General features: G+C 45.8%; 1 protein-coding gene across 1 annotated transcript; it reads right to left on the reverse strand.

The window, feature by feature from the left end:
• Positions 1–6,291: 6,291 nt before the first annotated feature.
• On the reverse strand, positions 6,292–19,885 carry LOC110505553 (protein FAM8A1). Its single transcript, XM_021584852.3, has 5 exons — positions 19,170–19,885; positions 18,243–18,363; positions 17,448–17,571; positions 8,868–9,007; positions 6,292–8,648 (listed from the first exon to the last, which is right to left on the reverse strand). The coding sequence occupies exons 1-5, from the start codon at positions 19,648–19,650 to the stop codon at positions 8,504–8,506; spliced, it is 1,011 nt and encodes a 336-aa protein (XP_021440527.2). The 5' UTR covers positions 19,651–19,885; the 3' UTR covers positions 6,292–8,503.
• Positions 19,886–23,598: the final 3,713 nt, after the last annotated feature.

Here is a 23,598-nt window from a genome sequence, read left to right on the forward strand (position 1 = left end):
AGACAGAGGGCTGGGAGACAGAGGGCTGGGAGACAGAGGGCTGGGAGACAGAGGGCAGAGAGACAGAGGGCTGGGAGACAGAGGGCAGAGAGACAGAGGGCTGGGAGACAGAGGGCTGAGAGACAGAGGGCTGGGAGACAGAGGGCTGGGAGACAGAGGGCTGAGAGACAGAGGGCAGAGAGACAGAGGGCTGGGAGACAGAGGGCTGGGAGACAGAGGGCTGGGAGACAGAGGGCTGGGAGACAGAGGGCTGGGAGACAGAGGGCTGAGAGACAGAGGGCTGAGAGACAGAGGGCTGGGAGACAGAGGGCTGGGAGACAGAGGGCTGGGAGACAGAGGGCTGGGAGACAGAGGGCTGAGAGACAGAGGGCTGGGAGACAGAGGGCTGGGAGACAGAGGGCTGGGAGACAGAGGGCTGGGAGACAGAGGGCTGGGAGACAGAGGGCTGGGAGACAGAGGGCTGGGAGACAGAGGGCAGAGAGACAGAGGGCTGGGAGACAGAGGGCTGGGAGACAGAGGGCAGAGAGACAGAGGGCAGAGAGACAGAGGGCTGGGAGACAGAGGGCTGGGAGACAGAGGGCTGGGAGACAGAGGGCTGGGAGACAGAGGGCAGAGAGACAGAGGGCTGAGAGACAGAGGGCTGGGAGACAGAGGGCTGGGAGACAGAGGGCTGGGAGACAGAGGGCTGGGAGACAGAGGGCTGAGAGACAGAGGGCTGAGAGACAGAGGGCTGGGAGACAGAGGGCTGGGAGACAGAGGGCAGAGAGACAGAGGGCTGAGAGACAGAGGGCTGAGAGACAGAGGGCTGGGAGACAGAGGGCTGGGAGACAGAGGGCTGGGAGACAGAGGGCAGAGAGACAGAGGGCTGAGAGACAGAGGGCTGGGAGACAGAGGGCAGAGAGACAGAGGGCTGAGAGACAGAGGGCTGGGAGACAGAGGGCTGGGAGACAGAGGGCTGGGAGACAGAGGGCAGAGAGACAGAGGGCTGAGAGACAGAGGGCTGGGAGACAGAGGGCTGGGAGACAGAGGGCTGGGAGACAGAGGGCTGGGAGACAGAGGGCTGGGAGACAGAGGGCTGGGAGACAGAGGGCAGAGAGACAGAGGGCTGGGAGACAGAGGGCAGAGAGACAGAGGGCTGGGAGACAGAGGGCTGGGAGACAGAGGGCTGGGAGACAGAGGGCTGGGAGACAGAGGGCTGGGAGACAGAGGGCAGAGAGACAGAGGGCTGGGAGACAGAGGGCTGGGAGACAGAGGGCAGAGAGACAGAGGGCAGAGAGACAGAGGGCTGGGAGACAGAGGGCTGGGAGACAGAGGGCTGGGAGACAGAGGGCTGGGAGACAGAGGGCAGAGAGACAGAGGGCTGAGAGACAGAGGGCTGGGAGACAGAGGGCTGGGAGACAGAGGGCTGGGAGACAGAGGGCTGTGAGACAGAGGGCTGAGAGACAGAGGGCTGAGAGACAGAGGGCTGGGAGACAGAGGGCTGGGAGACAGAGGGCAGAGAGACAGAGGGCTGAGAGACAGAGGGCTGAGAGACAGAGGGCTGGGAGACAGAGGGCTGGGAGACAGAGGGCTGGGAGACAGAGGGCAGAGAGACAGAGGGCTGAGAGACAGAGGGCTGGGAGACAGAGGGCTGGGAGACAGAGGGCTGGGAGACAGAGGGCTGGGAGACAGAGGGCAGAGAGACGGAGGGCAGAGAGACAGAGGGCTGGGAGACAGAGGGCTGGGAGACAGAGGGCTGGGAGACAGAGGGCAGAGAGACGGAGGGCTGAGAGACAGAGGGCTGGGAGACAGAGGGCTGGGAGACAGAGGGCTGGGAGACAGAGGGCTGGGAGACAGAGGGCAGAGAGACAGAGGGCTGAGAGACAGAGGGCTGGGAGACAGAGGGCTGGGAGACAGAGGGCTGGGAGACAGAGGGCAGAGAGACAGAGGGCAGAGAGACAGAGGGCTGGGAGACAGAGGGCTGGGAGACAGAGGGCTGGGAGACAGAGGGCTGGGAGACAGAGGGCTGGGAGACAGAGGGCTGGGAGACAGAGGGCTGGGAGACAGAGGGCTGGGAGACAGAGGGCTGGGAGACAGAGGGCTGGGAGACAGAGGGCAGAGAGACAGAGGGCTGGGAGACAGAGGGCTGGGAGACAGAGGGCTGGGAGACAGAGGGCTGGGAGACAGAGGGCTGGGAGACAGAGGGCAGAGAGACAGAGGGCTGGGAGACAGAGGGCTGGGAGACAGAGGGCTGGGAGACAGAGGGCTGGGAGACAGAGGGCTGGGAGACAGAGGGCTGGGAGACAGAGGGCTGGGAGACAGAGGGCTGGGAGACAGAGGGCTGGGAGACAGAGGGCAGAGAGACAGAGGGCAGAGAGACAGAGGGCTGGGAGACAGAGGTTCAATCCTAGACACATGAAACGTGGGATGTATACGGAGGGTGCTGGGGGCAACAGAAGACGAACAGCAGAGGGGCTAAGGATTTTAGAGATGAGGAAAGGGCCGATAAAACCTGGGGAAAGGTTACGGGACCCTCACCTTGTCAGAATCCATCTGAATATTTCCTGCAGGGAGGAGACAGTGGAGCGATGGAATTCACATTTCTCTGCTTTCACAAAAAGCTGGTTCTCCAGGAGACGCTGGAGGACCTAGAGGACGTGCACTTGAGCTGAACAGGGGGGGTGGGGGGGTCGTCGTGGTCGATTAACACGAACAGGAACAGGTTCAACATGTCATGGAGCATGTCGTTGACCAGGGCCTGGAATACTGTTGGAGTGTTGGTCAGTCCAAATTGCAAACTTTACCAACTTTACCTAAAGTTTTGTCACAAAAACTGCTGCGTTGAATAGCAAATGTGCCTCCTCTGGTCTTTGCACGTGCTCTCTAGCCAACAGCTGGCAGATACAGTGCGGGTAGGCTAGTCTACATGACGAGGTTATTGTGGATAAGAGCAAGAATATTTTTATTTGTCAAATGGAATTTGTCTTGGAAAGAAAAGTCCTCATTAACCACATTTCCATCTACAGGTGTTATGCCAGTAAAGTCATAGCGTATCCATCCACAGGTGTTATGCCAGTAACATCTACAGGTGTTATGCCAGTAAAGTCATAGCGTATTAAAAAAGTGATGGAAAGAGGAAGTTTTGATACAATTTTACAAATGCCGACAGAAAATGTGTTTTTCGACATGGTGGGGTATTATTTTGTTGGTCAAATTAATTATGCAGGAAATGGCTTGATTGATTGATCCGCCTTTTTGCACAAATAATGATATGATAACCATCATATCAAAGTAAACTTGGAGTCACACAATGATATGGTGTGTGATCCCCCCACTACGACCCAGGAAACCATGTTTATTAGGCTAAAATAAAACAAATTATGAAGGGAGAGCCGGGACAAAAGTAATATGGGGCAAAAGTAACACGCCCATTTTCTCAGATAAGACAGAAGCATGTACCTAACGCGGAGGACGAGCTCCCTGCAAAAAAAACAGCCCAGTCCGACCATGTTTTGCTAAGTTATCAATAAAAAGTGGCTTTGAACTGTAGAGTTGTGTTTAGTTGTTCAAGGTTCCTAAAATACATATATTTTTTAACCCATCTAGTGACTAAATGACAGCATAGGTTTCAAGTATCACGCTAGCTATTTATGGGTGCTGTGGTGCGTTGTTGAACTCTGAAAAATACAAGGTCAAAGCATGACGTCCATGATCTTCAGGTCAGAAAGTCGGAGCTCTAGATAGAGGCCCGATTTCCCCGAATTGAAATTCTGTGTTGGATGACCGTTCAAAACAGTTCGTTTTTTTTGTTGAGTTCCCAGTGAGTCGGTAGTTAGAGATTTCTGAGTTCCCAGTTCTTTTGAACGCAACATTAGCCTGGGAGAAGTTACAGGAGAGATGGGTGGGACGAAAGAAACACAATGTTAACTGATGACCTGGAATAAATGTTTTAACACAGGCCATTGTCTTCTCTAGTTGACACTGCTTTTATAATGCCAAATATCAACAAGTGACTGAATGTTAGAAAATTCTATATGATATCATTAGAATTATGCCTTAATCAATTCACTTGATGAATCAGCTACTCACATAAGCTTTTATCGACAGGTTAGGGGTTATTAAAAATATATTTTTTTATGATTCTGGGGGTTAATTACCTTGTGTCAAGCCATGAAAATGTGATAAGCCTGATGAGTTTGCTGTTTGTGAAAATAATAAAAAAGTTTATTCTACCAAGACACGAGGAGTGTGCATGACAAGGACAGTTGGAGCGCACCTGATTGGCTTAGCATGAATAGTCATGGAAAATGGAGAGGAAGATAACCTACTACATTCCCATTAAAGTGAGAGGAGAAAATGATGGTTAATATAGCTGTTATCTGATACATTTTAGTCTGATTCATATTCTAAGGCAAATTGTTGTGTTTGCGCAACATTGCGATGTTGAAGCATGGTTCATTTTCATACATTTTTAACCTATAGCATGAATTATTGAACTCGCATAGAAACATGAAATGATGGCTGATAGTACATTTGTAATAAATAAGACAGATATTGTGCACTTCTCGCCAGCTGTTACTTTCATCCCAAGGCTGGGTTTCTCCCGCCCCGTCGGCCAACGTACAGAATAATACGAAATGCTCTGAGACCAGGCTGCGTAATTTTGCTGAAATTCCGTTCTTGGTCTTAGATTTTTTGTCATTTATTCTAGAAACGAAATTGAAGTTGCTAATAGTAGAGGACAAATACATTGTTTGTCATAAAATACATTCTCTCTAGCGCTATCGATCTGTGAGTAATTAGGGGGAAAACGGCGTTAAAGTGTTCATCCCGGTTCTTTCCAATTTAACAGGGTGGTGAAGGATGCACTTTTCTAATAAATATCGGAGGGTCTGATTCTGGTGACATGATGATCGATGCTTGACTGCCGTTTGACAACTAAAAATATTCTCAATATTATCCATAATAATTTCATAAATGTAGACTACCCGCAAAGTATCTTTGAACAGTTGACTAGAACGCACGTCCAAGGCCTAGAATTGTTTTTTTATTATTATTTATATATTTTATGTTCTGTATGTATTTAGTATTTTATTGTTTATATCTGTGTTGTGTTTTGTTTTGTTAGACATGTTTGATGTAGCGGTGTAAGTTGATAATTATGTATTATACATTTAAAAAATACGTTAAAAAACTAAATATAAAAATTAATGAATACAAAAAAAGTCTGTTTGGTGGAAACACCACTGATGGGAAAATGCAAATGTTTTCTTTATTCGGAAATCTGTCGGAAATTGGATGGAAACAGAAGCTAGTGTCTGGCATGGAGTCAAGACCGAGTAAAAACGTATCCAACGTCGAGACCAACACACTGTAGACCGGTCTGGAATAATGCAACATTGGTGTGTTGTTGCATGGCAGAACTAGCTAAGGGGCCTAGTCAATCAATTGATTTATTTAGCCAGGATAGTTCACTCAGTGACCAGGGCCCATAGGCTGCACCGTTCGGGACGCCCTGAGTGATCCAGTGGTCTCCATTTGCCAGCACACACACAGTACAATATGTCATGGTATTGTTGGGTTGATTACACTTCATAACAGAATGCTTTGGCACATATCGATATCATCACACAGACGCCAAGGAAACTGAACAGTTGTATGAGGTTTCTGTGTTATGCACTATAGCCCATTACCATATATATATGATTGAATATTATCTGCTGTTGGCTTGTGTGGATGTATGTATGTGTTGTGCAACATAGCTGACTTGAAACATTGTTAAAAGTGTCAGGGCCAGGGGACTTTCTCATGATGGAAAAATACAGAAGACAGGGCACATTCAGAGCTTGGGGTTGCAGAACAAGCGGTCTTTTGTTAGATAACAGGAGCCAGGTGCGAGATAACGGTATGGAGCATGAGAGCCTGGATGTTCTTCACAGCAACACTTACATCTATCAACAGAAGCGCCAAGAGGCGGGGACCCGCATGAGCGCCTGCAATAGGCTGAGCAAGTTTAAACCACGCCCAGCCTCTACTGTGATAGGCCAACAGACGGGTTGGAACTGTCTATCACAGTATAAAGAATACTGTTTACATACATCTTGTCAGTTCTCTGCTTGCCCTGCGAGGTGGGACAGAGAGCCCGTATATACGAAAATTGCATTTACCACTTATTGCTTAGCTAATAAAAAATACATAGTATACAATCGGTGACTCATTGTCATATTTATCCTGATACCAGATTCGAATTGACGCAACTCTAACAGTTGCCATGACTGGTCCATGAAATTTGAAACCCATTCTCTGTAAAAATAATGATCAATAAAGTTTTATTCATGTGAATTCAAATCCATAAAAAGTGCAAATTCAACCCCGAAATGTGCTGACAACTCCAACTAATACACCAAGCTCATTTACTAAAATAAAATGAATTAGTACACTATCATATTTCATAAATTAATGTATAAAATCACAAATAAAATACATCAATACTGTCCTATCATCCCATGGTATTAGATGTAGCCTAGCAACTGAATTAAGAGTGTTTTTGAATTACTTACATTTTATACCGGGCCATTTTCTTTATACTGTTACTGTCCTTTAACAAATGTATAGAAATACTGTAGTACTTATATTCTATAATCAAGGCAAATATATTAAAATGACAAGCAAGGAAAGGTACCATGTTAGGAAGACAGGCGAGCCTGTCACTTTGGACTTTAAACAACAAACAGAAATTAGAATCATAGTTAGCTGACATCTAATTCTGAAAAAGTGATACTACATCTGGACTCCATACTCAGGTATTCACATTTTTTTCCAGATATTCTGGCTAAAGGATTCCGGATTTCTTGCTTCAGAATTCAGGAATCTTCAAACTGGGATTTCTGGAAAACCTGGGTATTTTGGGGAAATGACCAGAATTGAAACCCTATTGGCACCTCATATGGTAGTAGCATTTACTGACAGACACAATCATAATACTGTCCGCTTGAAGCACTCAAAATGTTTTAATCTCCGTGGCTAAATTGGATATGGTGACAAGTTTGGTTGTTCATGGGTACATTTAGACAACAAGATTAGACCAATCATGAATATACCCCTTAATACTTGCTGAGTTCATTAATGCAGGCTGTGGTAAAATTGATTAATGCTGTGATGGAGAACAACGTGCCACTCACTCCAGCTTTCTGGTATTTGGTAAAGTATCTCATGTTACAAAGTTTAAGGAATAATTTAGAGAGCGATTCAATTACGACTGAAGTTCCAAACATAAATACAGTCCTAAGAAACAAATGTGTTTTTCCATGTTAGATCAGATAGTATATCAACTGAAACACAACCATATGGGGCTCCTGAGTGGCGCAGCGGTCTAAGGCACTGCATCTCAGTGCTAGAGGCATCCCTACAGACACTGGTTCGATTCCAGGCTGTATCACAGCCGGCCATGATTGGGAGTCCCATAAGGGCGGCATGCAATTGGCCCAGCTTCTTCCGTGTTAGGGGTAGGCTGTCATTGTAAATAAGAATTTGTTCTTTAACTGACTTGCCTAGTTAAATAAATCTCCTCTTGAGCATTGAGATAATACACGTGAAAACCTACACTGAATCAGCCCAGGTGTTCTGTTATGTTAACAGATCCAAAATAAAGCTATTTTATAGTCTAATGACAACCAAAGAAGTGTCTAGTTGTAACCAGATAATGATTAGACAATAATCCACCCATAGACGCGAGGGCAATGTCAACCAAACCATTAGCATGTTGTGATTCTAGGAGTGTTGGATTGTTACCAAGCAATATCTTAAAATAAGCCAAATTATAAAACTGCATCAATATGCTGATAGGTTAAAACTACTAAATAACTATTCTCTCGTCTTCCACTTCCTCATCCTAGAGACTACATTTTCATTTAATTCATTTTGAAAAGCAAAGGCAATTAAATTAAAACATGTAATACATTTTCCTGAAAAAAGTTGATTCCTCAGTGCTTCCTAACTGATCGGGTGCTAATTTGCATACTACCATTGCACAAATGTAAAAGGGTAGAACGTATACCTCCTCTGAAAAACAACCAGAGAACAGTAGTTGAGAAACAAGAGATGGTTCTAAAAACTCTGACGTCACAAACGAGAGCTGTGCAGAGGGACCTAGATACTGATGATGTCATAGTGTGTTTCCTGTCTTCAGGCTCATGCAGAGCTTTCGCCTCCCGTCATCGTTTTTTGCAGAGTGGTTCCCAGTTCAGTTGTCTCCCCAGACTAGTGACACCAGGCTGCCTTAGTGCTGGAGTAGTGGTGTCACTTTCAACCGGAGGACGGACTCACTGTAACGGATGGAAGGGAATGTACGGTTTCCATGTGTTTGATACCATTCCATTCACTCCACTCCAGCCATTATTATGAGACGTCCTCCCCTCACCAGCCTCCTCTGTACTGCAGGGTTGAGAGCAGCATGTACCTCTTTAAATAAAATAGTAGCCAGGTCCCAGCCAGGCTTTAGCTTGGCCTTAACCAATCAGAATGGTCATCTGGCTCCGGTGCGCTTGACAACGATAGTGCCAGCCACCATGTCATACACAGTCCTGTTGTGTTGGAAGAAGAAGACCGTGATGAAGGCTGGGAACAAGAAGGCAATGGAGAAGTTTTTGTTCATGGCTCGGACTGTCGATCTGAAAAAGGACACAGGGACAGTACGTGTGAAAGTCACAGAGATGATAGAAACAACAGACGAGCAGAACATCAAGGGACTTCATCTAATGGCCAGATTGTCATGTTTCACCTCATCACCACTTCAAAAATCAAGTGTCAAATAACCACATGAGCTGGTTTATTATTTCACAACACGTGGATGGATGAGAGGGTTGGTGTTGGTGTGATCCACTACTTACGCAGAGAGAGTGACGTTGGTGGCAGGCACCACGAGGACCCGGTTGGGCTGAACCAGGATGGAGGAATCACAGCTGATCACTCTGAGACCAATGAGAAACTTCCCTGGAGTGGCGCCCCCTGCTCCCCAGATACACACAATCTGACAGGAGACAATCAATAAAACCGTACTGTCAACAGAGGGAACTTGTATTGGCAGACAGAGAGGAGAAACATGCTAAAATACACCAAATCCATATTAAAGACTTAAACATCATCCCTCTGCAACGTCAGGACAAACACAGAAACATCATCACACTGCAACGTCAGGACAAAGACAGAAACATCATCACACTGCAACGTCAGGACAAACACAGAAACATCATCACACTGCAACGTCAGGACAAAGACAGAAACATCATCCCACTGCAACGTCAGGACAAACACAGAAACATCATCCCACTGCAACGTCAGGACAAACACAGAAACATCATCCCTCTGCAACGTCAGGACAAACACAGAAACATCATCACACTGCAACGTCAGGACAAACACAGAAACATCATCCCACTGCAACGTCAGGACAAACACAGAAACATCATCACACTGCAACGTCAGGACAAACACAGAAACATCATCCCACTGCAACGTCAGGACAAAGACAGAAACATCATCCCTCTGCAACGTCAGGACAAACACAGAAACATCATCCCACTGCAACGTCAGGACAAACACAGAAACATCATCACACTGCAACGTCAGGACAAACACAGAAACATCATCCCACTGCAACATCAGGACAAACACAGAAACATCATCACACTGCAACGTCAGGACAAACACAGAAACATCATCACACTGCAACGTCAGGACAAACACAGAAACATCATCACACTGCAACGTCAGGACAAACACAGAAACATCATCACACTGCAACGTCAGGACAAACACAGAAACATCATCACACTGCAACGTCAGGACAAACACAGAAACATCATCCCACTGCAACGTCAGGACAAACACAGAAACATCATCACACTGCAACGTCAGGACAAACACAGAAACATCATCACACTGCAACGTCAGGACAAAGACAGAAACATCATCCCTCTGCAACGTCAGGACAAAGACAGAAACATCATCACACTGCAACGTCAGGACAAACACAGAAACATCATCACACTGCAACGTCAGGACAAACACAGAAACATCATCACACTGCAACGTCAGGACAAACACAGAAACATCATCACACTGCAACGTCAGGACAAAGACAGAAACATCATCCCTCTGCAACGTCAGGACAAAGACAGAAACATCATCCCACTGCAACGTCAGGACAAACACAGAAACATCATCCCTCTGCAAAGTCAGGACAAACACAGAAACATCATCACACTGCAACGTCAGGACAAACACAGAAACATCATCACACTGCAACGTCAGGACAAACACAGAAACATCATCACACTGCAACGTCAGGACAAAGACCGAAACATCATCACACTGCAACGTCAGGACAAACACAGAAACATCATCCCACTGCAACGTCAGGACAAACACAGAAACATCATCCCACTGCAACGTCAGGACAAACACAGAAACATCATCCCTCTGCAACGTCAGGACAAAGACAGAAACATCATCACACTGCAACGTCAGGACAAACACAGAAACATCATCCCACTGCAACGTCAGGACAAAGACAGAAACATCATCACACTGCAACGTCAGGACAAACACAGAAACATCATCCCACTGCAACGTCAGGACAAAGACAGAAACATCATCCCACTGCAACGTCAGGACAAAGACAGAAACATCATCCCTCTGCAACGTCAGGACAAAGACAGAAACATCATCACACTGCAACGTCAGGACAAACACAGAAACATCATCCCACTGCAACATCAGGACAAACACAGAAACATCATCACACTGCAACGTCAGGACAAACACAGAAACATCATCACACTGCAACGTCAGGACAAACACAGAAACATCATCACACTGCAACGTCAGGACAAACACAGAAACATCATCACACTGCAACGTCAGGACAAACACAGAAACATCATCACACTGCAACGTCAGGACAAACACAGAAACATCATCCCACTGCAACGTCAGGACAAAGACAGAAACATCCTCCCACTGCAACGTCAGGACAAACACAGAAACATCATCACACTGCAAAGTCAGGACAAACACAGAAACATCATCACACTGCAACGTCAGGACAAAGACAGAAACATCATCCCTCTGCAACGTCAGGACAAACACAGAAACATCACACTGCAACGTCAGGACAAAGACAGAAACATCATCCCACTGCAACGTCAGGACAAACACAGAAACATCATCCCTCTGCAACGTCAGGACAAAGACAGAAACATCATCCCTCTGCAACGTCAGGACAAAGACAGAAACATCATCACACTGCAACGTCAGGACAAACACAGAAACATCATCACACTGCAACGTCAGGACAAACACAGAAACATCATCACACTGCAACGTCAGGACAAACACAGAAACATCATCACACTGCAACGTCAGGACAAAGACAGAAACATCATCCCTCTGCAACGTCAGGACAAAGACAGAAACATCATCCCACTGCAACGTCAGGACAAACACAGAAACATCATCCCTCTGCAACGTCAGGACAAACACAGAAACATCATCACACTGCAACGTCAGGACAAACACAGAAACATCATCACACTGCAACGTCAGGACAAACACAGAAACATCATCACACTGCAACGTCAGAACAAAGACCGAAACATCATCACACTGCAACGTCAGGACAAACACAGAAACATCATCCCACTGCAACGTCAGGACAAACACAGAAACATCATCCCACTGCAACGTCAGGACAAACACAGAAACATCATCCCTCTGCAACGTCAGGACAAAGACAGAAACATCATCACACTGCAACGTCAGGACAAACACAGAAACATCATCCCACTGCAACGTCAGGACAAAGACAGAAACATCATCACACTGCAACGTCAGGACAAACACAGAAACATCATCCCACTGCAACGTCAGGACAAAGACAGAAACATCATCCCACTGCAACGTCAGGACAAAGACAGAAACATCATCCCTCTGCAACGTCAGGACAAAGACAGAAACATCATCACACTGCAACGTCAGGACAAACACAGAAACATCATCCCACTGCAACATCAGGACAAACACAGAAACATCATCACACTGCAACGTCAGGACAAACACAGAAACATCATCACACTGCAACGTCAGGACAAACACAGAAACATCATCACACTGCAACGTCAGGACAAACACAGAAACATCATCACACTGCAACGTCAGGACAAACACAGAAACATCATCACACTGCAACGTCAGGACAAACACAGAAACATCATCCCACTGCAACGTCAGGACAAAGACAGAAACATCCTCCCACTGCAACGTCAGGACAAACACAGAAACATCATCACACTGCAACGTCAGGACAAACACAGAAACATCATCACACTGCAACGTCAGGACAAAGACAGAAACATCATCCCTCTGCAACGTCAGGACAAACACAGAAACATCATCACACTGCAACGTCAGGACAAAGACAGAAACATCATCCCACTGCAACGTCAGGACAAACACAGAAACATCATCCCTCTGCAACGTCAGGACAAACACAGAAACATCATCACACTGCAACGTCAGGACAAACACAGAAACATCATCCCACTGCAACGTCAGGACAAACACAGAAACATCATCACACTGCAACGTCAGGACAAACACAGAAACATCATCCCACTGCAACGTCAGGACAAAGACAGAAACATCATCCCTCTGCAACGTCAGGACAAACACAGAAACATCATCCCACTGCAACGTCAGGACAAACACAGAAACATCATCACACTGCAACGTCAGGACAAACACAGAAACATCATCCCACTGCAACATCAGGACAAACACAGAAACATCATCACACTGCAACGTCAGGACAAACACAGAAACATCATCACACTGCAACGTCAGGACAAACACAGAAACATCATCACACTGCAACGTCAGGACAAACACAGAAACATCATCACACTGCAACGTCAGGACAAACACAGAAACATCATCACACTGCAACGTCAGGACAAACACAGAAACATCATCACACTGCAACGTCAGGACAAACACAGAAACATCATCCCACTGCAACGTCAGGACAAACACAGAAACATCATCCCACTGCAACGTCAGGACAAACACAGAAACATCATCACACTGCAACGTCAGGACAAACACAGAAACATCATCACACTGCAACGTCAGGACAAAGACAGAAACATCATCCCTCTGCAACGTCAGGACAAAGACAGAAACATCATCACACTGCAACGTCAGGACAAACACAGAAACATCATCACACTGCAACGTCAGGACAAACACAGAAACATCATCACACTGCAACGTCAGGACAAACACAGAAACATCATCACACTGCAACGTCAGGACAAAGACAGAAACATCATCCCTCTGCAACGTCAGGACAAAGACAGAAACATCATCCCACTGCAACGTCAGGACAAACACAGAAACATCATCCCTCTGCAACGTCAGGACAAACACAGAAACATCATCACACTGCAACGTCAGGACAAACACAGAAACATCATCCCACTGCAACGTCAGGACAAACACAGAAACATCATCCCTCTGCAACGTCAGGACAAAGACAGAAACATCATCACACTGCAACGTCAGGACAAACACAGAAACATCATCCCACTGCAACGTCAGGACAAAGACAGAAACATCATCACACTGCAACGTCAGGACAAACACAGAAACATCATCCCACTGCAACGTCAGGACAAAGACAGAAACATCATCCCACTGCAACGTCAGGACAAAGACAGAAACATCATCCCTCTGCAACGTCAGGACAAAGACAGAAACATCATCACACTGCAACGTCAGGACAAACACAGAAACATCATCCCACTGCAACATCAGGACAAACACAGAAACATCATCACACTGCAACGTCAGGACAAACACAGAAACATCATCACACTGCAACGTCAGGACAAACACAGAAACATCATCACACTGCAACGTCAGGACAAACACAGAAACATCATCACACTGCAACGTCAGGACAAACACAGAAACATCATCACACTGCAACGTCAGGACAAACACAGAAACATCATCCCACTGCAACGTCAGGACAAAGACAGAAACATCCTCCCACTGCAACGTCAGGACAAACACAGAAACATCATCACACTGCAACGTCAGGACAAACACAGAAACATCATCACACTGCAACGTCAGGACAAAGACAGAAACATCATCCCTCTGCAACGTCAGGACAAACACAGAAACATCATCACACTGCAACGTCAGGACAAAGACAGAAACATCATCCCACTGCAACGTCAGGACAAACACAGAAACATCATCCCTCTGCAACGTCAGGACAAACACAGAAACATCATCACACTGCAACGTCAGGACAAACACAGAAACATCATCCCACTGCAACGTCAGGACAAACACAGAAACATCATCACACTGCAACGTCAGGACAAACACAGAAACATCATCCCACTGCAACGTCAGGACAAAGACAGAAACATCATCCCTCTGCAACGTCAGGACAAACACAGAAACATCATCCCACTGCAACGTCAGGACAAACACAGAAACATCATCACACTGCAACGTCAGGACAAACACAGAAACATCATCCCACTGCAACATCAGGACAAACACAGAAACATCATCACACTGCAACGTCAGGACAAACACAGAAACATCATCACACTGCAACGTCAGGACAAACACAGAAACATCATCACACTGCAACGTCAGGACAAACACAGAAACATCATCACACTGCAACGTCAGGACAAACACAGAAACATCATCACACTGCAACGTCAGGACAAACACAGAAACATCATCCCACTGCAACGTCAGGACAAACACAGAAACATCATCCCACTGCAACGTCAGGACAAACACAGAAACATCATCACACTGCAACGTCAGGACAAACACAGAAACATCATCACACTGCAACGTCAGGACAAAGACAGAAACATCATCCCTCTGCAACGTCAGGACAAAGACAGAAACATCATCACACTGCAACGTCAGGACAAACACAGAAACATCATCACACTGCAACGTCAGGACAAACACAGAAACATCATCACACTGCAACGTCAGGACAAACACAGAAACATCATCACACTGCAACGTCAGGACAAAGACAGAAACATCATCCCTCTGCAACGTCAGGACAAAGACAGAAACATCATCCCACTGCAACGTCAGGACAAACACAGAAACATCATCCCTCTGCAACGTCAGGACAAACACAGAAACATCATCACACTGCAACGTCAGGACAAACACAGAAACATCATCACACTGCAACGTCAGGACAAACACAGAAACATCATCACACTGCAACGTCAGAACAAAGACCGAAACATCATCACACTGCAACGTCAGGACAAACACAGAAACATCATCACACTGCAACGTCAGGACAAACACAGAAACATCATCCCACTGCAACGTCAGGACAAACACAGAAACATCATCCCTCTGCAACGTCAGGACAAAGACAGAAACATCATCACACTGCAACGTCAGGACAAACACAGAAACATCATCCCACTGCAACGTCAGGACAAAGACAGAAACATCATCACACTGCAACGTCAGGACAAACACAGAAACATCATCCCACTGCAACGTCAGGACAAAGACAGAAACATCATCCCACTGCAACGTCAGGACAAAGACAGAAACATCATCCCTCTGCAACGTCAGGACAAAGACAGAAACATCACACTGCAACGTCAGGACAAACACAGAAACATCATCCCACTGCAACATCAGGACAAACACAGAAACATCATCACACTGCAACGTCAGGACAAACACAGAAACATCATCACACTGCAACGTCAGGACAAACACAGAAACATCATCACACTGCAACGTCAGGACAAACACAGAAACATCATCACACTGCAACGTCAGGACAAACACAGAAACATCATCACACTGCAACGTCAGGACAAACACAGAAACATCATCCCACTGCAACGTCAGGACAAAGACAGAAACATCCTCCCACTGCAACGTCAGGACAAACACAGAAACATCATCACACTGCAACGTCAGGACAAAGACAGAAACATCATCCCACTGCAACGTCAGGACAAACACAGAAACATCATCCCACTGCAACGTCAGGACAAACACAGAAACATCATCCCACTGCAACGTCAGGACAAAGACAGAAACATCATCCCACTGCAACGTCAGGACAAACACAGAAACATCATCACACTGCAACGTCAGGACAAAGACAGAAACATCATCCCACTGCAACGTCAGGACAAAGACAGAAACATCATCCCACTGCAACGTCAGGACAAACACAGAAACATCATCACACTGCAACGTCAGGACAAAGACAGAAACATCATCACACTGCAACGTCAGGACAAAGACAGAAACATCATCCCACTGCAACGTCAGGACAAAGACAGAAACATCATCACACTGCAACGTCAGGACAAAGACAGAAACATCATCCCACTGCAACGTCAGGACAAACACAGAAACATCATCACACTGCAACGTCAGGACAAACACAGAAACATCATCACACTGCAACGTCAGGACAAAGACAGAAACATCATCACACTGCAACGTCAGGACAAAGACAGAAACATCATCACACTGCAACGTCAGGACAAACACAGAAACATCATCACACTGCAACGTCAGGACAAACACAGAAACATCATCACACTGCAACGTCAGGACAAACACAGAAACATCATCCCACTGCAACGTCAGGACAAACACAGAAACATCATCCCACTGCAACGTCAGGACAAACACAGAAACATCATCACACTGCAACGTCAGGACAAAGACAGAAACATCATCACACTGCAACGTCAGGACAAACACAGAAACATCATCACACTGCAACGTCAGGACAAAGACAGAAACATCATCCCACTGCAACGTCAGGACAAAGACAGAAACATCATCCCACTGCAACATCAGGACAAAGACAGAAACATCATCCCACTGCAACGTCAGGACAAACACAGAAACATCATCCCACTGCAACGTCAGGACAAAGACAGAAACATCATCCCACTGCAACGTCAGGACAAAGACAGAAACATCATCCCACTGCAACGTCAGGACAAAGACAGAAACATCATCACACTGCAACGTCAGGACAAACACAGAAACATCATCCCACTGCAACGTCAGGACAAAGACAGAAACATCATCACACTGCAACGTCAGGACAAACACAGAAACATCATCCCACTGCAACGTCAGGACAAAGACAGAAACATCATCACACTGCAACGTCAGGACAAAGACAGAAACATCACCCCACTGCAACGTCAGGACAAAAACAGAAACATCATCCCACTGCAACGTCAGGACAAAAACAGTCAAGGGTCATTTCACAGCCCAGAGACATTTAAGCAGAAAATCAAAACATTGTATGTGATTTCTGTTCACAGTAGCAGTTTGATGTGTCACCTGACCTCATAGAAACAGACTAATATCCGGTAGACCAGGGCGACCAGCATCATCTTCTGGAGTTCTTCCATGGACGTGTCTTCATCTATTTCCTCCACAATGAAATGCATGGCAAACTTGGAAATGTCCCTGAAACAAAAATACAAATGATTCTTCAATCATGACTACATTTGATTTATTTATCCGTTATTTTACCAGGTAAGTTGACTGAGAACACGTTCTATACAGTAGTTATGCATGCTACAAATGATTCTTCAATCATGACTATATACAGCAGTTATGCATGATTCTTCAATCATGACTATATTTTCACAGTAGTTATGCATGCATTGGACTAATCTTCACCATCACCTATGGAGTGCGAAACAAATCAATTCCTAGGATGTTTCAATAAAATACTATTCCCTGTAGTGCACCACTTTTGATCAGGGGCCCAATAGAGGGGGGCCCAATAGAGGGGGACCCCATAGAGGGGGACCCCATAGAGGGGGACCAATAGAGGGGGGGCAATAGAGGGGGGCCCAATAGAGGGGGGCCCAATAGAGGGGGGCCCAATAGAGGGGGGCCCCATAGAGGGGGGCCAATAGAGGGGGACCCATAGAGGGGGGCCCCATAGAGGGAGGCCCATAGAGGGGGTGCCAATAGAGGGGGGCCCATAGAGGGGGGCCCATAGAGGGGGGCCCATAGAGGGGGGCCCATAGAGGGGGGCCCCATAGAGGGGGGCCCCATAGTGCTCTGGTCTAAAGGAATGCACTATAGGGAATAAAAGAACAGAAACATTTGTATTAAACTAAACTCACTTCATCCCACTCAGATGCATGATGCTGAGAATAATAGTTGCTTTGATGAAGAACAGAATGAAGAAATCCACCATTTCAGCCATGAACCTTTGAAGAGGAGAGGGAATACTGTATTCTCGACCTGCAAACACAAACAAAACATTTACATTTTAGTCATTTAGCAGACGCCAGGGGTCACCAAACTCTTTCCTTTCGGGGCCCCCCTTCCAGCGTTGGGGAACATCCCAGGTGCACGCACCATGTCTATTTCTATGGGCACAGGCAATGTTCAGGACACACACTGTTCACACTCGGTTGGTGGAGAGAATTTTGCAGGTTTAAAGCTTATTTCCTGCAATTCTACAAATTTTGTCATGTGGTGCAAAGAAAATGCTGCAGTTTTAAAGGACATTTTCTTGGAATTCTATACATTTTACCATGTCTAATGTGAATTCATGTGATATCTGAGTGACCAAAAAAATTACAACAATATCTATGGGCCTCCCCATAGATATGGGAACCACCGATTTAGCAGATGCTTTTATCCAGAGCATCTTAAAGTCGTGAGTAAATAAATTTTCATATTGATTTTCTGTACTGGTCTCCCATGGGGATCAAACCCACAACCCTGGTGTTGCAAGCACCGTGCTCTACCAAATGAGCCACAGACGTCGCCAACACATTCATTGATGACGTTATTGTCCTTCAAGAGGAAATTCCTTGTTTCAAAAATGTTAATATGCCTAGGTTGGGGGTCTTTAGCAGATGTGCCTATGGTGTTTACTTTAGCAGACCACAGAGGGCACTATTTTCATAATTCATCACTGTAACAGGCCTGTTGTCATGTTGTTGTATCTCAAACAGTTATTTAGCTATATAACTAACGTTATAATATTAGACACATTTAACAAATACAATAATAACAACACCTGTGTCTCTGATATCTACCTGGCCGTTGTGCATTGCCGTTCTGTTGTGGTTGTTGGTTCGCTGGTACTGAAGTGGACACAGCACCACTCCCAGCCGTTTCCCCAGGCGGAATCCCAGCCGCGGGGATGGCGGTTGGATACGTCGATAAGGGGAGTCCAAATGGATTATTGTACCAGTTCTGGGCATCAAAATTAGGGAAATCCGCTGGCCAGACGGGTGCAGTGAGTGGTTGCATTGGTTGCGGTGCAAAATACGGAGAAGCAGACACTGCCAGCCAACTTTGCCAGTTCACATATGCCGTGTAGTACTGCCACATCCACCCCTGCAACTTTTCACAGTACTCCGAGGTTGTACGTGTTTCGACAGTGCCCTTTCCACTTTCCGAAGTGTCTTGATGACGTAATTTTGGCATATTTTCGTCGATATCTAGCTTCTCTCTAATATTAAAAGACATGTTTTTCTTATCGACTTGTCTGTTTGTGTTCTCCACATCAGCCATGTTTAACGCCGACGTCACATCCGGAAGGATGTTTCCATTTCCGTGAAGAAAATATACGATTTCTGGAATAACATAATTACTGTGATAATATTTGCAAATATTTTGCGAGTAAGCTGCATTCAAAGAGGTAAACAATATCGATGATAAAACAATCACTCACAGCAAAATCTCATAAAATAAATAGTTTCGTCATCCTATTCCCAGCCTGGCCGAAATGAACACCGTGCACTTCTACATACCACTAGGGCGCAGCACTGCTACCCTTATAGTGAACGACGCAGAGCATTGGAAATACACTGACTAGCCTTCTGTACCAGATAGTATTATTGACTGTTCTTCACTCCAATCACAATGAATTCGACTATGGTCTTTAGTTCCAAACCCATCACTAATAGCCATATTATTTTCACCTATCCTGTTTTCAGATCATTTCCAAAGAATGACCAGAGAGAGAGAGGAGGTCTTTGTTCCATTAAGGCCTGGTATATCCTTGAAATGACTTACATCTCACACCTTCAATGGATGACTGGAGGTGCAGTGTGCACAACCTCGTCCTGCAAATCTCCCACTGTCTGTATATTTTATATAGCAATAGTAGGCTATTTAACCACTCTGTGTTTTTTTTTGCACTTTGAGAATTGTGAAATTGGATGCATCTGATATGCCCTCTATGTCCACCGCTACTGCTGCTTTTCTTAACGTTTTACAGCAAGCAAACAGTTAATATGTTCAATTACATTACAGCCTTCATCTCAGAATTCCTTAGCCAACTCATTTCCAAGAACTTGCCAATCGGTTCTTTGATGCCTCAAAACAAAATAAATCTGTTCAAAGGACCCACTACCACAGAGTCTAAAGAAACATCTGAGGCACAAGGCCATTTTCAAAGAACTGCCCTAAGTCAGCTTAACCTAAACAACAATGTGGTTATTCAGCCGTAACAAATCGGACACCCAGGGTTCCGACGTTCTTTGGGAGATCAGATCGTAATAGAAAGTCCCTGAATGTGTTCTCATGATACAGGGGACTGGTAAGTTGAGTAGGGGTGGACAGGGGTCTGGTAAGTTGAGTAGGGGTGGACAGGGGACTGGTAAGTTGAGTAGGGGTGGACAGGGGACTGGTAAGTTGAGTAGGGGTGGACAGGGGACTGGTAAGTTGAGTAGGGGTGGACAGGGGACTGGTAAGTTGCGTAGGGGTGGACAGGGGACTGGTAAGTTGCGTAGGGGTGGACAGGGGACTGGTAAGTTGCGTAGGGGTGGACAGGGGACTGGTAAGTTGAGTAGGGGTGGACAGGGGACTGGTAAGTTGAGTAGGGGTGGACAGGGGACTGGTAAGTTGAGTAGGGGTGGACAGGGGACTGGTAAGTTGAGTAGGGGTGGACAGGGGACTGGTAAGTTGCGTAGGGGTGGACAGGGGACTGGTAAGTTGAGTAGGGGTGGACAGGGGACTGGTAAGTTGAGTAGGGGTGGACAGGGGACTGGTAAGTTGAGTAGGGGTGGACAGGGGATAGAGTAAGGAGAAGAAAAGGGAAAATGGAGCAAAAGAGTAACAAAAAAGTCAGAGGAGTGTGTGCAAATGTGTGTGTGTGTGTGTGTGTGTGTGTGTGTGTGAGAGTGCGTGTGCGTACGTGTGCGTGTGTGTCCTTGGTCTTATTCAACTTGGCTAGATCAGCTTTTCATTAATCAGGACAGATTGCTGCAGGAGCACCACCCATGGTCATAATCATTCACTAAAACCCCCAAATCTTTCGGAGAATTTGGCCGCAACCTACTGCCCCAGAAAGCCCTAATTAAAGGAATTAGGTGCACTTGCTTGGACTGGAAGTCTGTGCCTGTGTCCTAAATGGCACCCCATTCCATATTTAGTGCATTTCTTTTGACCACAGCCCTATGGGCCCCCTTATGGACCCTAGTCAAAAGTAGTGCACTATATAGGGAATTGGCTGCCATTTGTGATGAAGTCTTTGCATCCACAACAATAAGCCTGTTACAGATGAAAGGTCACAACATAGACCTTAAACTGGGATTTGGCCTCCCCTCTAAACCTCCCTAAACCCCCCCAGCCACTCTGATACTACATCTGCCTCAAATGGCACCCTATTCCCGTCATAGTGCACTACTTATGACTAGGGCCCATAGGGGGGCCCATAGGGCTGTGGTCAAAAGTAGTACACTATATAGTAAATAGGGTGCCATTTGGAACGTACCCTAGGACATCACATTCCATATAGATTGTCCTTTTGTGTTTGACTAACAACAGCATACCAAGGGACCCCGTGACACTCCTCAGTTGTAACCCTGCTGGTTTCAAAGTGTGTGCAGGGCAGTGTGAGCTTTTTGATCCAATAGTTATGTGCATACTTGATACATTTGGCAAACACAATGTTCGAGGAATAGTTTGGCCTTGGTTTTCAAGAAACACTCCCGGATGTGTTGACTGAACCATCGTGTGTGTGTGTGTGTGTAACGAACTAACTTGCAACTGTAGTGACACTATCATGACAAATCAACACTTAGTTTCAAAAAGCACATGATATCATGTGTGAAAAATCTGACCATGAAGCAGAAGACAGTTGGTCTTCTCTCAAGGTCTGCATCCCAAGTGACACCCGATTCCCTTTATAGTGCATAGGGCTCTGGTCAAAAGTAGTGCACTATGCAGGGAATAAGGAGACATGTGATGCAGAAAAGGTAAAGCCCAGGTAAAAAGTAGTGCACTATGTAGGGAATAGGGAGCCATTTGGGATGCATTACAGTTTTAGGTTTAAGGCATCTCAACCCAAAGAGCCAGATACAAAAAGGTGCTTGTCATTCCTTCATCAGTCTAGCTCCATTAAGCAGCAACAGCAATATTACAACTTTAATACTCAGAACTTACTCCGTTCATGAACAAGAGACTGTTAATGCTGCGTTCCTAACCAGGTGGGATGTTACCAGTTGTGAAGCCATGAATACCAGTTGGATGCATTCACGTGCTTTGAACTCGTTGAGGAATGCCGATTGACTAATGGCCAACAAGCTACATAAACCATAATCTAACAGAGGTCAGCATGTGGGAGAAGTGGGAGCTCAGGATGATAGTTTCCCACTAGTAATTACCAGTTGGAAGTCCGTTCTAATGGATTTTCCCCCAGTCGTATGTGGTATATTCCCACTTCGTTACGAATGCAGCATAAGGGGTCAGGGGTCGTGTCTAATGGGTGCTGGAAGGCTATGAAGAGGGCTGGATAGTACTCCCTCTGGCATTGTGCATTCTTATTGGATTTGATATTTTTGGGACCTGTTGACAATGAACTCATTTGGACTACTATGTAGAATGTAAGCTGATGATATTTTTTTAAATGGTCAACTTGGCACCTGTACTTGTAGTTTGAGCATTTTTTAGTTTTGGCACCCAGCCTGGGTAAGCTTGTGAATTTTCCCACCCATGAATGGATTTAGGATTCAGCAAGTGTCCTGTAAGTTCATTTGCATTTATGAATTTTGACAAGGGCCCTTAAGGCTTGTGAAAATTAGTGCACTATAAAGCTAACAGGGTGGCATTTGGAACACTTGAGTAGGACCTATCCTAGAGACACTTGGAACAAACGGAGATGCAGTCATAGCAGCAACAGCGCCACTGGGATGACCACTGGTCCCAGTAGTCATATTCAGAAGCACCTGAATGGTGCTGAAAAGTTCCCCGCACAGAACAGTCCTAAATGGGCAAAGAAATTCTCAGATTTCAATGTTCAGTAATAGCTAGTTAGCAGCAGCATGCTACTATGAAGGCATCCTGGGTTTAGTTACCATGCCACTGCTCAGACAATACTTAATATTCCTCAGTGGTTTAGGAGTGGTGATAGCCCAGTGTCACAATAAAGAATAATCCCCCCCACTAGTCAGTCGTGGTATTTTTTGCATCGTATTGTGTAGACAAATGGTCAGTTTTGGACATTGCTACTTGGTC

This window comes from Oncorhynchus mykiss, chromosome 3, assembly GCF_057628025.1.
Source record: "Oncorhynchus mykiss isolate SJ-2025 chromosome 3, ASM5762802v1, whole genome shotgun sequence".
In the NCBI taxonomy this organism is placed as follows: domain Eukaryota; kingdom Metazoa; phylum Chordata; class Actinopteri; order Salmoniformes; family Salmonidae; genus Oncorhynchus; species Oncorhynchus mykiss.

Bases quoted from the DNA above. Each gene is read 5' to 3' on its own strand.
- LOC110505553 (XM_021584852.3), bottom strand. From the start codon at position 19,650: ATGGCTGATGTGGAGAACACAAACAGACAAGTCGATAAGAAAAACATG. The intron at 9,008-17,447 runs GTCAGGTGACAC...GTCTCCTGTCAG, and splicing joins TATTAGTCTGTTTCTATGAG to ATTGTGTGTATCTGGGGAGC. The intron at 8,649-8,867 runs GTAAGTAGTGGA...GTCCTTTTTCAG, and splicing joins ACCAACGTCACTCTCTCTGC to ATCGACAGTCCGAGCCATGA.